The sequence below is a fragment of the Acanthisitta chloris genome, unplaced genomic scaffold, assembly GCF_000695815.1.
Source record: "Acanthisitta chloris isolate BGI_N310 unplaced genomic scaffold, ASM69581v1 Scaffold46418, whole genome shotgun sequence".
Classification (NCBI taxonomy): Eukaryota; Metazoa; Chordata; class Aves; order Passeriformes; family Acanthisittidae; genus Acanthisitta; species Acanthisitta chloris.
Window position 1 is genome coordinate 1 of NW_008689522.1, and position 16,972 is coordinate 16,972.

A 16,972-nucleotide genomic window follows, 5' to 3' on the forward strand; every position below is an offset into this window, starting at 1 on the left:
GGGCACGGCCTGGGCGCTGTGTCTTGTCTGGAAAGGCGCACCAACCCCCCCGGGAGAGCTAGAAATGTGTTCGGGTTTTGGCTGTTGGTTTTTTTTTCAGTACCAGAGTAGGGGTTAACTTAGAAATGCTGGATCAGCTGTGAGAAAGATGAGTGGAAACCTTGGCGTACTGTATTGTATCCTGCAGGACAATGGAGACCTGATCAAACAGGAGCTGAATTTTTTTCGAGCCTTCGCGTGGGCCTATTCTTAGCGTTAAACTGCTGACTCAAAACTTTCCTTGCCTTCTCTGGGGAAATTGAAAGTCTTGAATCCCATCTGAAGCAAACTGGTGTTCTGGTGTGGGCGGGGGCTGCTGAAAGAACAGATGTTTTAGATAAATGTGCTATTTCTAAAAATCAATCCTGGTGATGACTTTTTGGTTATATAAAAACCTTTTCTTTTGCAAATTAAAAACAATTTGTCTAATATGGCACATCTTCAATGTTTTTACAGCCTAGGCTGTCTCCTCTTTTCTTAATGTCAGCTGAAATAAAAATTCCTGGCTACCTCTTAAATACTTTATAAAGCATTTATAAAATGTTTGGGAATCAGTGAAGTTTGTAACAGATTGTAACCCAAACATGCTGATTACTATGGAAAGTAATGTCTCAAACTGTGTTTATAAGGTTCTCATCTAATCCTTCCCCTTCATACTCACAATGTGAGCCTCTTTGGCTGATCATGATGCTTGAATGCAATTACCTCTTGGTCTTTTTGTCTGGTTCATGATCGCTGTTGGCTTGCATTCAGTCTTTTATGGTCAAAGAAATAGATATAATCTTGCTAAATTGCAAGTTAATCCTCTCAGGTAATTTATCTTAGTTGCAATTTGTCACGCTACATCTCCATTTCCAAGAGTAAACAATACTGATACTGATGTCTAAGAAAAATGCTGTCTTGAAAATTCCATTTGTTTCAAGGACTGGACATTGGATTGTAGGTGTGGGGGAAAATACTATCTACAGCAGTCAGTAAGTTTTCCAGAAGAGTGAATGCTTGTGAGAGGTTTTTAGTGTTCTTCTGGATGCAGAAAAAAATGAGTCAGATGTCTTGCATATATGCTGTTGTTGTCAAGTGAGAGAGGAAGAAGTTTTCAGCAAGTTACCCTGTAATTTCAAATGGACAGAAATTCCATGATTAAATAAGTGTCCTGGCAGCCTAGCTGCAAATTTAAGAACTTGCCCAAACTTTTTAGGGGCTTCTGCAGAACATGTGCAATAATATGAGAAAGGTCTGAAGTTCAGGGTAATGTGCAAGTGTCTTTCACAGAAGATAAACTTCTTTGAAATTCAGGTTGTTAGTATAGACTCATCTGGTGCTTCTGTGTTCATGCTTGCATGTTTTTCAACTGACATGAACTGTTTTTCATTTCAGAAATGGAAAATCCTGAAGTGGCTGTGAGCAGCTGCAGTGCTCATGAAGATGAAAACCTTTGCAGCTACAAAGGACACTCATCAGGATCACAGGAGGGGCTTTTGGAAGATCAGCTTAGGAGGAAGTTAAAATTTTTCTTCATGAATCCATGTGAGAAATTTTGGGCCCGGGGCAGAAAGCCTTGGAAACTTGGGATTCAGTTACTCAAAATAGCAATGGTTACACTTCAGGTGAGTGCCTATGGAAGCAGAGACTCTTCTTTGCCTATGGGTAGTCATATGAGTGCAGGTGACATGCTATTCATGGTGTGGCGCAGAGAAAGGGAGAGGATAGACTGCAAAACTATCTTAGTTGCATACATGTAGCTGTTAGATCTCAGATGGCATCATTTTCTCCTAAAACTACTGACTGAAAAAAATAGCTTTCCTAAGAGCAGAGGTGGAAGGAATCATGTTCAAGGCCTTATATTGACTTTTTACTTTAGTTTTGTTTTCTTTCCCATTTTTCCCCCAAAGGATGGCATCCTTACACATCTGTTACCCCAATACCTTCACTATTGTGTTCAAGGGAAGGAACAGTTGCTTGTGTTTCAATATCACAGTGATAAGAACTGAAATTGGTGGCTTTCTCATGATGATTGCTTGTATCTTGCATATGGTATACAAACTCTTGCATGGAAAAACACCCCAGAAATTCTGCCCCACTCTTCCACTCACTCAGCCTTGCACCATAGATTTCATATAACACATTCATCTGATGCCCAAAACACAATTGTTTGTCTCAAAGTTTAGTGGATAAGGAGGAAGACATTATTTCATACAAACTTTTTAATGCCTCTGGTGATGATCCTTCAGAGATGTCCAGATGTGATTTACCTTTATGATGGTGTCAGTGCTATGACAATACACGTATAGAGAAGAGCATTTTCCATGATTGCTTGAATGATGAGACAAATGATGAGACAAACTGCAGTTTAGTTTCTCTCCTGCTGTACATCTGGCAGCATGTTTGTGTCCCTTACTGCTTCAGTTTTAAATGTGTCATCATTCTCTGATTGTCATCTCTCCCATTTTGCAACTGGAAATAAAATATGATGATGGAAGGACATAAATAAGAAAGAAACTAGTGCTGATTTAGTCTTTTCAGAGAAAATCTGCCTGGAGGTAATTCAATCCTAGCACTGTTGATTTGCTAGTGTATTCCTGTGTAACTAACTTGCCCACAGAGCATTTCAGTATCTCTGTAACTGAGTTATCCTTATCAAAACCTACATATTCAGTTTGCATCGTGGCCATAAAACTAATCTGTAGACTACTGATTCAGACTTATCTCTGACGAGTTTATTCACAATACTCCTGACACTAGAATTGAAACAATAGTCAAGACAATCGTGAGCTCCCAGAAACAATACATCACATACTTCCAGAAACCTTCTCCAGCCTGGATAGTAGCTAACAAGGATTTGTCCTAAATTTTTGTGAACAGTTGCAATATAGCTTTTTACTAGTTTCAGAGGTGATCCTGTTACAAGAACAGTTTTGATCAGTTATTCTCAAATCACTTTTCACTGAAACTTGAGGGAGAAATGTTTGGGTTTTTTGAGTTATTCTCAATTTGCCTTTTGTGCACTGGAGTAAAGACTTGAAAGTTGGGTCTGGCTAAGTCTTGTCCTGCCTTTTTGGCTGAGGAACACTGATATTCCCCAAGGCAATCCAATTGACGCCAGGCTGAACTAACAAAACACTGTAATAGTATATAGAGAGCTTGAATTTGAGATGGGATCCTTTTGTTTGTAAAAATGTGAGTCCTTGGCCAATATGCTAGTAAACATATTAAAGGAGCACTCTTGGAACTCATGGTTTCCTCAAAGTCAAACTTTCTTTTAACAAACTGTTGAATGGACCAACCTGCATATAACTGCTGTGTCTACCCGTGTGACTAAAGAGAGACTGTTTGCAAGACAGGATTTGTATGTTAATCCAGAAGCCAACTTTGTCTTTGATCAGGAAATATATCTTTTTCAGCTGGTGGTTTTTGGATTGAGCAATCAAATGGTGGTTGCCTTTAAAGAAGAGAACACTGTTGCATTCAAACACCTCTTCTTGAAAGGATACATGGACAGAATGGATGATACCTATGCTGTATACACACAAACAGATGTCTATGACCAGATATTCTATGCCATAAATCAGGTGAGGATCGCAGCTGCAATGTATAGAATACATATGTTCTTTGCCTGAGTACCTTTTCTTCTTCCACCTTCTCTGGTGGTGTATGAAATTGAACTTCTGTGCCAGTTGCTTAAGACTAAAGCATCAACTTATTTAGGTTTTTTGTCATTGCCAGAGCATTGTACTTGTAGTGACATCCTTAAAGCTAATCAGTATACTCATTCTGCACTAAAAGCAGTCCTTGGATCTGAGCTAGAATTCTTTGCAAGTGACAAATTAGGCTTTCTAGTAAGGTTTGTAAAGAGAAAAATCTAATAAGCAAAAAGGTACTTAGATACAAATCCTGTACTTACTGTTTTTTAAAAAATACCTGAAAGTATTTGAGGACTCAGCTGTAGTGTGGTTTAGGTTTCAGAGTTTAGGTGAACTTTTAAATAAAAGAGATGGGTTATGACATAGATCCAAACACTTTTGGGGTTTTGTCTTGTTTTGTTTTCTCAGAGACTAACAGTTTTGGTGCCACTTTAATTAGTTTGTATGTTCTGAACTTCAGTACTTACAGCTGCCCAACATCTCTGTGGGAAACCATGCTTATGAGAAGAGGGGAGCAGAAGAGACAGCTTTGGCTGTTTGTCAGCAGTTCTACAAGAGAGGAATCATCTGTCCTGGAAATGACACCTTTGATATAGACCCAGAGATTGTGACTGGTGATGAACCTATTCTATTGTATCAGTTCTTTGAGAAGAGGGACCCTACATTTATGAGAAATTCTTTAAAAAAACACTGACAGTACTATATAGTCCTATAACATGACCTGTATTGAACTTACTACCAGCCAAAACTGGTAAGAAAAGTATTGTGTAACTAATCTCTAGCCCCCACCTCCAAGGCTGCAGCCTTTTATGCCTAATGCCACAAAACAAGTGATGAGTCGTTAGCACTGATGGCCATCTAGTACCAGTATCTGAGGCTAATTTCAGGAGCCTTCCCTGTGAATTCCTGATGAATAACTTGGCTGGTGTTCAGGGGAAGCCAGTGTGTTTGTCAACTAGCTTCTCAAACGACTCCTCACTTAAGCATGCTATCTTGTCTGGTATAGCCAACAGCTCCTTACAGCCTCGGGAGTGGGACAGGCAGATTACGGTTAAAGAACATGATAACCCATGAGATATTGTTGTGAGTCCTTATCCATTCCAGACTGCTTGTACATTGAGCCAATGACACCATTAGACAACACAACAGTGGGAAAGCAAAATTTGAATTTCACTCTGGATTTCCACAGGTGAGGAGGAATGGACACCACCTGTGCTGGGGTATTGGTGCATTTTCCCTGTGAAAAGCTAATATGAAGCTCTATTGCAGGCTGGTGACTGTGCAGCTCATGTTCAATCTGAAGGCAATCAACCTCCAGACCGTTCGCCACCACGAGCTCCCTGACTGTTACGATTTCACTCTGCGGGTGCGTGGAGGCCTGGCATGTGTCTTTCTGTTCAAAATGAGACATTGATCTTTCTGCTTTACTGCACACAGTCAGTGCAGATGTTTTCTGAAGAGTGTTGGGCACCACTAGCTGGTCCCCAGTGGGGTCTGGATTACTCTGTCATGGCTTAGTGTACCCTGTAAATATGCATGAGTTGTGACTGTGGGAGGTTAAGCTTTGAGTGCTCGTGATGTGGTCCTGAAACACTTGCTTGGTTTACAGTCACTTGTACTCCAATCCATCTGAAGTATAATGAAAGCGTAAATCTATTCTCTTTAGAGAGATGCTTCTGGGAAAGGTAGAATTCAGATCATAGAGGAATAAGAATGTAATTTAAAAGGATTTCATCTATTATCTAGCTGATCAAGCAATTTGTGGCAAATACATGGTTCACCAGATTTGTCTTTTGCTTTGACAGCATTTATTTGAATAAACTGGAATTACCTTAAACTTACACAAGTTTTGTAACTTCTCCCCTGGGAAAATTATTCTGAACCATTATGCAAGCTTAGTAATACAGTGGGCTGCATATGTAATGGTTTAACTTTATAAAGACATGCACCTCTTTTGTTTGTTTTTGGTTTTGTTTTTTTTTTATAATACAGATAGTGTTTGATAATAAAGCACACAGTGGAAGAATTAAAATAAGTCTAGACAATGACATAGAGATCAGGGAATGTAAAGACTGGCATGTTTCTGGATCAGGTAAGTACCATAAATAAGTACAAAGTTTCATATTGAAATTTTGCCACATTAGCACAATGTTTGTTCACCTTTTTCTTTCTTAAGAGACAAGGCATCACTGACATACAATCTCTAGTATGTGCACTTTAAATCCTGATTTTCTAAGGAACTGTTGTTCTTCGGCCTCTGATCTGAAGTCCTGGGAACTCAGCCACACCATTATTCCTTAGCAGATCTCAAACTTTGCACCACTGATAATGTCAAACCAAAATTTTTCCACACCACACTGTGCATCCTTGTAGCTTTGGCCACTGAACTCACACTGCTCATTGCTTAAGACAGGGCTGTGAACTGTTCTTCTAGCACCAGGCAACAGGACACATGATAGCAGTGGAAAGTTGAAACTGATTCACTCTTATTTCAGGACTTAGCACCAGGAAAGATAAGAAAGCACTGTTGCTAAGGCTTGCTGGAGTGAAATGACTAGGAATAGTTCTTACTGTTGCTTAAAAGTTGTTTGCTTTGTATTTGTAACTTGAGACACACAGCATAGTTACATTACTCAAATAGTTACAACAGTGAGCCACCTCTGTTGGCAACTATTTGGTGTGGTCAAAACATTGTCTGAGCTGGTTTTTTTCATTAGAGAAAATAATCTCTTTGAAAGTCAAAAGCTTTCCAAGACTCTAAATTCCATTTAATTCTTTCCTGAAGTGAGTAACAGGATGAACCAGGTCCTTTTTTCTGCTTTGGCACTTCCCCGTTGCTATGCCTATGAAGAGAGAGAATGAAGAGCTGGTAATGAAAAAGGAGAGTTGATTTTTTTTTTTGTTTGGAATTAACTTTGGGGAACTGAATGAAAGGCATCACAGAGCCCAAACAGCCCCACGTGCCCCAGCGCCTGTCCCACCGTGGCATATGTCCAGCAGGCGGCGCCACCGCGGCGATCCCAGATTCCCTGGGGATCCGAACCGGGATCTGCGCAATTCGCCTCTGGAACACTCTTCAAAAACGTCTCCCGGACTACCCCGTATTATTTTCTGAAAGCAATGGAAAAATAGAAAGGCAATGACTGCAATTGGACAATCACAAATTGTTGCTGTTAGACTAAGAAACCAACCTAAATGGCAGCAACAAGGAGCAAGAAGTGGATGTGCTTCTTTCCAGCAGTACAGTTTGTAAAGTCAGCTAGAACTTCAGCACCCGATTTTGTAGAATTGCTGCATGTTCTTGCAAATTTAATATTAATTTGTTGGATTTTTTTAATCAAACAATAATTCTTTCAGCATTAAAAATCTAATCTTTATGCTGTCTCACCTAGTTTCAGCTGTGTGACCAGTATAAAAACAAAAGAGAGGTCTAGTGGTAGATTTGGTGCAAAATTTAATCTTTGTTGATCAAAAATGTGAATTTTAGTAACATAAGAGATGGAGAACTCATGTCTAGCTCGATACTCATCTTGGTTAGCTGAGCAGTAGTAAAAATTATCTGCACTGTTCTAGGACAGAAAATCTGTCTGATAGTCAAAAGAGAAGGCACATACTGTATAAAGTTCCTAAGGTTTTGTTTTGGCTTGTTTTGGTTTGTTCTGGGGTTTTTTTTTGAGAAAACCTGTCAATCCAAAGGCCATTCCAGTGCTTGTAAAATGATCAGCTCTCACCTCGAATTCTGCAGGGCTGTAAGAAACATCACACTCTGGTATATTTTTCATGTGGTATCACCCTTCCTAAATTTGCTGTAGTGGTATCTGTAGTGCAGATGCACTTGTGTCTCTCATGAAAATATATCAGATAGACTTTTGCATGAAAAAATGCTAAGATTTTCGTAATTCAGTTGTATAAATATAGTTAACATCAAAACTTCATTCTTTATTGCTCAAGATGGTCAACAAGATGAAATACATCTGACTACAAACATGGACTTTTTTGTTCTTCCAGCACAGAAGAACACTCATTACATGATGATCTTCGATGCTTTTGTCATATTGACTTGTCTGGCCTCATTGACCCTTTGCACACGATCAGTGATCAAAGGAATTCGGCTCCAAAGGGTGGGTATAACTCCTTTCTTGGAAAGTCTTGTCTTGTGTAAATCTGATTAACTGTTTTCTTTCCTCCTCTCTCCTAGGAATTTGCTAGCTTTTTCCTATATTATTATAAGAAAGAAGTATCTTTCAGTGATCGAATGGAATTTGTGAATGGATGGTACATCCTGATTATTGTTAGCGATGTCTTAACTATTGTTGGATCAACTTTAAAAATGGAGATACAAGCCAAGGTAAGCTTCTTACTCTGTCAGGCAGAAGCAAAACTATTTCCATCCCATCTAGGTTCAAAGCTCTTGGAGGACTTTAGGCTGGCGCTACTTGACTCTGAGTGCCATGAAATTTTAAAACCCTATCTTCTCCTCTAGAATTGTAACTGATAAGTGTTATTTCCAGTAGTAAGATTTGAAAACATCAAACACCACTAGATATTATAGTTCTAATTGACTTTTCTCCTTGTGACTCTGAGGAATAAAATTAATTCAATCTCTGAAAATTTAAGACTGTTAACTTTCTCTCTTCCTCATTTAGGACCACTTATATTTGCTCCTTTGTTGGACTGAGGTTTTTTCAAATTTAGCGTTTAACTTTTTGAATCCTGTTTAGAAAGTGTTTTACTGGCACAGAGTTTCTCTCCTTAAACATCACTTCACTGCTTTCCCAGCTTCTGGTTTCCAGCATGTACATAATAGTCAGCCACAGCCAGGTGCTAGGGCTTCAGTGTCCAAAATAAACGATGTAGAAAAAACCCAAAACATGTAAAAACATATTATGTGCAGACAGAATTAGGGAAGAAAAGTTATTATAAAATGCTATCCTGAAGCACTCTGATATTCAGATAGTGTTGTTCTTCACAAAATCTGTAGCAGACTTTGAAGTGTGGCATTGCAAAATAATGGACTTTGGACATTAGTGATGAAAGGATGAGTCTGAAAACCATCTGGTGACAGCTTGCCTATCATAAACACTCTGTACAAATTGCCCTATCTTACCTTAGGAACTATAAACTCAGTTCTTAAGAGTCGAAAGAAACTATGAGGAAGTTGGCTAAGGTAAGAGATAGCTTTGACCTGCTTTGGGAGAAACAAAGAAGAGAACACGATTGGAATAAGGTCCTGCATTTGGGCTTCTGGTATCTTATAAATTCATCTATTTGTATATGTTTCTTTTCTAAGAGGGTATTTAACTAAACCTCTTCTCTACAGGTACATTTCACTTAATTTTGCAAGCCTTGTGGACCATAATAACAGGATCTTGTTCCATGTTACTGTGTGAAAGTGGTTGAATAAGAAGTTCACAGTAAAGTAGCCTAAATTTGTTTTCTGTCAAGCTGTAAATGAATTATGCTAATAGAAAAGATTAGCCAAACCTTAGGAGAATAAAAACAGAAAACAGTGAAAACTTCTGATTCAAGTAAGCTGTCCTGGTCCATTTCAGAGTAGAGCTGCAGTTCAGGAACAGGATATGTGCTTACTTGGATGAAAACAAGCCAGTATGTATAGGTGGAAAAAAAACCAGTGGAGTGCAATAAAATATAAATGAAGTTCTGGTTAGAATTAATTAGAAGCTAATTAGTCTTCTCCTTGATAGCCTTCTGCACCTCATGGTTCCTAGCTACTTAACAAGATCCTCCTTAGTATTTATCTGAGCAATGCTAACCAAACCAATGCTAGTGCTGCAATTTTTTACAAACAGCTTTTCCTACGTACTGGACGAACCTTCTTTGCTCTGTGATTCAAAAGTCATGTCTACGCCGTCCATTGGGATGCAGTGGAGAGATTCCCAAGCTGCTCTGGGATATCTGTCAATGCAGATTCCAGAAGCAGTTGCTGCAGATCTGGAAGAAACATAAAAACACTTGCAGTGCCACTCTGCAGATCTTGGTGAGCCAGGTACAGAGGTGTCTGCACCTGCAGTGCACCTGTGCTCTTGGCCTTGCAAATGAAGCTCTCCTTGTTGGAATCTGTTTTACAAACTGCCATGTGTAAGGGCACATGAAATGAGTTACACTTGAAAATGCCCTTGCTCTTTGGTGAGACCTCTCTCTAATGCATGCTGCCTCAAGCTAATTTCTGATGGGACAGTTTGCCAAGGAAAAAATGTTTCTTAACAAATCTTTGTAGTAATGACAGTCACAATTTAGAACCCTTCATCTGTTATAATAATTGATTTCTTTTATTATTATTTTTTTTAGAGTCTGACAAGTTATGATGTGTGTAGCATACTCCTGGGAACATCCACTATGCTTGTGTGGCTTGGAGTCATTCGCTACCTAGGTTTCTTTCAGAAGTATAATGTAAGGATCTCCTGAGATCTTCGTACTGTTGGTATTTATTCTGTTTGTTGTTATAAGAGGACTGGAAGAAGTGTCTGGTTCAATTCTAACTGTTTGCATTGCTTGGTGCAGCTTCTCATCCTAACACTGCGAGCAGCATTACCCAACGTAATGAGATTCTGCTGCTGTGCTGCCATGATCTACCTGGGCTATTGTTTCTGTGGATGGATTGTACTGGGACCATACCATGTGAAGGTAATGTACTTACAACGAAGAAAGACAACTTGAATAACAGAATGAGAGATTACGACTGTTGTCTTCTAAGTTTCTATGTCAAGGCTTCCCTTAATATAAAAATAGTGCATCTTCACCATGATGCTACTCTTTTTGAGGAGCCTGACTTCCATGACTCAATCAGACTTTCCTTGAGTTATGAAAGCTCTGAGTCAGTAGCAGAAGCTGCTCTGACTCCCAATCACATGCTGATATTTTAAGAAATAATTTTCATTTTGCAGAACACTGGTGTCAGATTAAAACTTTGGAGATGTTAGGCTTATCCCTTTCAAAAGCTAAATTGACCTATCTGAATTGAGTGTGTATGTGCATAGGAGGTGACAAACTTTGCTCATTCCTCAAATGTTTTATTACTGTTTGCACCTTGTCATACCCTGGGTGTAGGAAGAGATCTGAGGGAGCCAGTCATGAGCTGTGTATCTTCTTCATGTTATGTACAGTCTTTGGATCCAAATAAAGTGGTAACAGACATCCTTGTCTTCTTCCCCCCTCTCTAGTTTCGCTCTTTGAACATGGTTTCTGAATGCCTTTTTTCACTGATCAATGGAGATGACATGTTTGCCACATTCGCAAAAATGCAGCAGAAAAGTTACTTGGTTTGGTTATTCAGTAGGATCTACCTCTATTCCTTCATCAGTCTGTTCATCTATATGGTGCTGAGTCTCTTCATTGCACTCATTACAGATACGTATGAAACAGTCAAGGTAAGCATAGACTATTTGCTTGGAACAACAGTGCAAGTTTGGTGCTATCAAGACTCATCTCCTTCAACATTTTAACTTGCAGTGCATGCCAATCTAAACAATAATGACAACTTTTGAGGCTGTAGAGTGATGACAGGAGATTTTTAATCCCTCTCTACTTCATTTTTCTTACAAAGTCTGTCTGTTTTCCTCCTTCAATGGAAGCTAAATATCTACTAAGAAGCAGTATTCTCACATTTGGTTCTGTGAATCTTCTAATTTCAGACTTGAGCAATGTCTGAAAAGTGGTCTGGGGAGAATTTGCATTACTGTATGTTTTAGCCTTGTTAAAGGTTTAACTAAATATCATTTTTAGCACTACCAGCAAGATGGCTTTCCAGAGACAGAACTTCAGAGATTTATATCACAGTGCAAAGACTTACCAAACTCTGGCAGGTACAGGTTAGAGGAGGAGAGTTCTGCATCTCTCTTCTGTTGTTGCAATGGTATGTACCTATATTAACATTATATGTTAAGGTATATGCAAAAGAAACACACTACAAAATGTCCCTTATATAATGTTTATGAAGAGTACTTAAATTTGGGGGGTGGAGAGGGAAAAGAAAACAACAGAGAACAGAGCACTTCAGCAAAATGTCTGCAGCTAACAAATTCCTTAGAAGAGGTGATGGAACTTTCAAATGAAGAAACACTTAGCATATAAAAAAAGGTACAGAAAGTTTGATAATATATACAATAACTTGGGAATCCCATATGTGTGATGTGCAATCATTAACATTTCCTGTATTCACTGCAACAGGCAGGACTTACAGAACTCATCCAGAGTTTTCTTACCCACTTATTATAACACCTTGTGCAGTAAGATCTCTTAACTTAAATGGTAACAGGTCTGAAACTTGGGGAGAAAACCAGCTTGCCAAGGTTTTAGGGCAGCATGCAGTGTAAGATATCATCACAGCACTTGGAAAACATTGCCTAACTTTCACTATGGAGAACAAATGCTTCAGTTATTTGAAGTTTTGTTTCTTAAGGAATACTAATTGCAGGATACATGGTTTATATTTAACCTGGCTGGCAGCAGCTCTGGGTCTTGCTCACTGAAGGGCCTTTTGGTGGGAGAGCCATAAAAGATTTGTCACTTGATTAAAAAGATCAAAGGCATCTGCAACTCCTTGGCATTGGACTTTTCTGGTGGGCTATATCATTATATGCCAGATAGAATATCTTTATGAGGGGAAGCATATAGGGACATATTTCAGACCTGGGTGACAACTGATCCTGCTGTGAGCCAGCCCCTGTTCTGACTGAGTGCCTTACTGGAGATAAAAGTGTGGGATGGAGCAGAGTAGGGCATCTTGCTCCTGGGTAAAGGGCATGGACATGTTAGTATTTCCTTTTCTGCACACATCTCACAATTTAACCAGGCAAGAAAGCCAACATGAGGCAGGAATGTAATATTTTTTCCATTGATTGTGCAGTGGGGATCAGGTGTGTATAAGAACATTCTCACGTTCAAAATGTTTATAGTGGTACATAGGAGTTTCTTATGTCAAATTAGTAATTATATAGTTCAGTTGCATTTTTAAGGTGCCTTGTACAATGAAACTAGTATTTTGATGCATGCACCTGACAACATTTTCCCTCTCTCTTGTACAGGTTGCAGTGAACATATTTAATGGATTGTGGAAGCATATCATGGAGGCTTTAAAGCAGCACACATTGCAAGAACTGGACAATGGAGCTGGTGGAAAACCTTGTCTCTAAAGCCTCAATTTGCTTTTCTCAAAAAACAGTGTAAGCCTGTTTGATTAGACACTCACTGCTAGTTCAGGAAGGTTGGGGTTTTGTTTTTATTAGCTTTTTATTCTATTTGTTTTCTCAGATAAATTGTGCTAGAATGCAAAGGGCATTAAAAAGCCTCCTATGTTCAGGCACTTGGCTAGATGATATGACTAGACTAGAAATGTAGTAACTTTCACCTATAAGTAGAACTAGGGCTGGACAACTGCAGCTTTGAACACCAACCTAACCCTCAGTACTGCAGGCATTATCTGTCTATGGCTGATCTATCACTGAATAAAAAAAGCTTACTTTGATTTTTTGTTTATTTTCACTCATAGTAAAAATAAAAACTATGAAACGTGGTGTAATTTGTTCCTGGAATCATTACAGTGAGTCGATAAACAAGCCATTCAAATATGGATGAAAGCATAAAGTAAATATTTCTCTAAACAGAAGTGCCACTTGATGTAAGTGGCAGTCTCTTCTCAGAGAGGCCAGGGATATGCCAGGCTGAACTGATGTTTTAAGGGGTGAGTTGAGTGGAGAAATGTAGATGTTCTCTTGTATCCAGTGCTGAGTAGGATCAGTTACAGTCTTCAGCTTCACAGTGTGTGGACCTTACATTTTTAAAGGAAAAGGCAGACAAAAGCACTTTCAAAATACCTATATTTTGAATTTGAAATCTTCTTCTTCTAGGACACAAGTCCATAAACATGAAGTCTATCCAAAGTCAAATACACGGAAGAGTTGTTTCTGAGAGTCATATCTCTCCACACTTTAGAAAACAGATGTTTCCTACCAATCTAACAACCTGTGAATGTCAGTGGCTGTCTGAAACATTAGATCTTATAAAAGTTCAGTTTTTACAATTTAGTTTATACACTTTGTTGATTGAGATACCATTTAATGGATGCCTTATTTTCTATAGTCTATTCACTCTGGGAGCAGAATAGAAAAGCAAAGGGAAGCATATTTTAGATAACTTGCGCTTGTGAGCAACATTGCTGCAGCTTTGTGTGACAATGTATCATGCTGCTGGGGACACTAAATGTTCTGTCTGAATGCTTACACATTGTAAATGTGCTACAATAAACACTTCCAGCTGCAGATAGTATTCATCCAAAGAGTGAATATGTTGCTAGGTTAATATAGGAGCTTTGTTTTTTAATAGCAATATGCAATTTGTGGCATGAAACAGTGTGCGAAGTGTGTGAACTTGGATTTCCTGTAGTCAAGGTAGTTCCTGTGGACTCCATTGAGGACCTGTTTGCCAGCTGATCCTGTTTAACAGCATTTTAGAGTTTGCCATAGAAGCACATATTCAAGTATTAAATCTTGCACTAAAAACGCTCCTCAAATTCAGCAAAGGTAAACCAAATGCAAGGCATAGCCAGAGCAGATTATTCACATGAATCTGAAAGCTTCCTGGGTTGAGGTCCTTGCCTTTCAACACTCACCAAAGACTGAAGGCTTCTGAAGCTTTTCAAGAAGACACAAGGCAGTCTTCCCTTGAAAAGCAAATACTAAGTGACCGTGTTTTCTGTTGACACACTAAACCTCTCACAGGTCTTCAATGACACACAAAATATAATGTGCATATCACTGGTGTATAAAGTAGGTTGTGCAATGAATTCTGACAGGGATGGCAATGAAGATCAATGAAATACAGAAGGCTGATTTACAAGGCTTTTTGATATGGAGTTAAGAAAGCTAAGATTAATACTTCAATTAAAAGGTGTGTTTTATAAACATCTATGGAATACTTTGTTTGCCATAGAGTTATAAGGCAAGTAGTAGACTGATTTAATTTAGAAACAGGGCAGAGCATAGGCTTCTTCATCATTAGCTTATGAAATTGGCAATGAATTTCTACAAAATTTGACAGAGCCCTAAAATATCAAATTCTTACAGAGTTTTATAATAGCAGAGAGAAAACATTTTAATAGAAATCTGCAGTATGAGCATAAGGCATGGAAAGCTACATTGGGTCACCCCAAAGCAGGAAAAGATATTGTATATAGATTCTTTCTATTTCTAGAAGGGAAGAAGTCTTCCACTGAAGACTGGTTTCTGTTGCCTGAAGGGCAAATTTCACTGTGAAGCTTGTTTTGCTGTTAAATCCCTGTTAGAGTCTTTAAGATATGACCTATGTTTATACTACAGCTAAAAAGTCAACCAACTGAAATTCAGAAATTAATTGGAAAACCAGGCTTTGTTACTTCTGGTGGACTCCACAACTTTTCATTTAGCATTGCTAGCAATTGTGTGGGTTTGGGTAGGAAAGAGTTGATGAAAGGCAACTTACCTTCAAACAGCAATGGAGGGGCAGAGTGTGAAGCCAGAGGGGAGGGCTATCTAAAAGCAGGAGAAGGATGTGTAAAGTAAAGGATAGGATGGGGTGGGAGGAAAAGAAGGGAAAACTGCATCTAAAGTTAGCAGAGCAGTAATTGCATATTTCTGTCTATGGGTACAGGCTGCTACACTGGGTAAGGACAGTACCCTGAAAGGTTATTGGCTTATGACTTCTCAAAGCATCCAATTCTCACTGAAAAAATAAAAGCTGCTTGTATTACATATCTGATACCTACCCAGATTTAGTTTTGGGGTTTTTTTAAAGAAAAAGACTCTCAAACACGTGTTGTTCATCTTGATGCTACTGCTGGCAATCTAAGTGCTTGATTTCTGACCTGCTTAGTCCTTGGTGTTCAGGATCTTCATCTGCCTGAGTATTTCACTCACCTGAGAAGAAGTTAGCCAATGCTGTGTTTTCGAGTTTACTGGCTGCATTTGAGATGAAGTGCAGCTCTGCCGGATCAGTGGCTGCTGGTGTTGCATGTGAGATGAGGATTTTTTTGTGTAGATATATAATGTGCTGATTATGGCCTTGCAGAGCAAAGATGTGTGACAATGGTCTTATTCTAAAAAAACCCCTTGTGACTTTGCAGTTATCAGTGATCTCAACATTAGCAATGCTGGTAACATACATAAAGCTGCATCCTGGAGATATCAGTATCTTTATGCTGATACAATCAAGCAGGCATAGATAGAAACGTAAAATGCAGGTGTGGAGAGCAAGGAAACAGATAAAGCAATAGATAAACTCATTCTTAAAAATGCCACTCTAAGGAAAACAGGGCTTTCAGCCCTGACCAAGAAGCTGTGGCAGAGTAGAAGAGTTTCTTTTTTCTGATTTTCACTGGGGTCTGGAAAGGGTTGCCCAGAAAATATCAATAGTCAGTATTTCCTCATGACAGTAAGTTGCAGGGTGCTAAACTGTGTAACAGCTCGTTTCAATGCTAATGTTTTGCATATACATATATGGAGAACTTCTTGTTTTCAGCAGAGCTTGGACCTCTTAACAGAATGAAATTACACTGAGGGGAAGAGAGGTCAGGGCCTTACTTTTTCCTGAGTACCACTTTCCATGTTGGATTGAAGTGCATTCTCAGGCAAAGGTAAACAGTGTGCATGCAAAAGAGGAAGAAACCAAATTGAGATATGGTCATACCTTTCCAGTATTAAAATATGTAAAGGCATAATTTATCTGGCAGATGGGAGAGCAGGGGGACAGGGAATGGGGACAGGGGCAGAGACGGGATGCAGGATGATACACAGATGCAGCTGTAAAAGACCAAACCTGTAACTGCATCTATTAGGAGCATCTTCCTGCCTGAGAGAGTAGCTTCAGATGCTTCAGAGGAAGCGTTAAGAAAACTTTCATGCATGAGCTGACACAATGCTCTTGCAGCTAACATTGAGTAACTGCACATAGATGTTTGTCTGGGCTTTTGTTCCTTTTTTCTCCCTTAAACATTGTGACCATAACCAAACACAGCATCATCTGAGAGCATTATGTAAGAATCTTATGCTATTCATTCCCAGCGTGTGGGCAGGTGGAGAGCTCGATCACTGCAATGATGCCCCTTACGAGCCTGCATTCTGTTTTGAACACCCTAATTTGGCGTAACGGCGACAAACCACATCCTCTGAGGAACGAACTACCTCTTCGGCTGCAAGACAAACAGCTCTGGAGTAGCTAATCTCACCTGACAGTCTTCCCTGCACGTTATCTTCGTGCCTACAACTCCCAGCTGGCAGTAAGACAACTGCCGAGCCCTGCTC

The 16,972-nt window shown here is 39.2% G+C and overlaps 1 protein-coding gene across 1 annotated transcript; it reads left to right on the plus strand.

Moving 5' to 3' along the window:
• Positions 1-1,418: 1,418 nt before the first annotated feature.
• Positions 1,419-12,757, plus strand: MCOLN3 (mucolipin 3). The gene is made up of 13 exons (XM_009081410.1): positions 1,419-1,646; positions 3,441-3,608; positions 4,141-4,294; positions 4,785-4,869; positions 4,950-5,046; positions 5,673-5,772; positions 7,689-7,801; positions 7,879-8,028; positions 9,990-10,091; positions 10,203-10,325; positions 10,862-11,068; positions 11,424-11,553; positions 12,725-12,757. The coding sequence occupies exons 1-13, from the start codon at positions 1,419-1,421 to the stop codon at positions 12,742-12,744; spliced, it is 1,677 nt and encodes a 558-aa protein (XP_009079658.1). The 3' UTR covers positions 12,745-12,757.
• Positions 12,758-16,972: the final 4,215 nt, after the last annotated feature.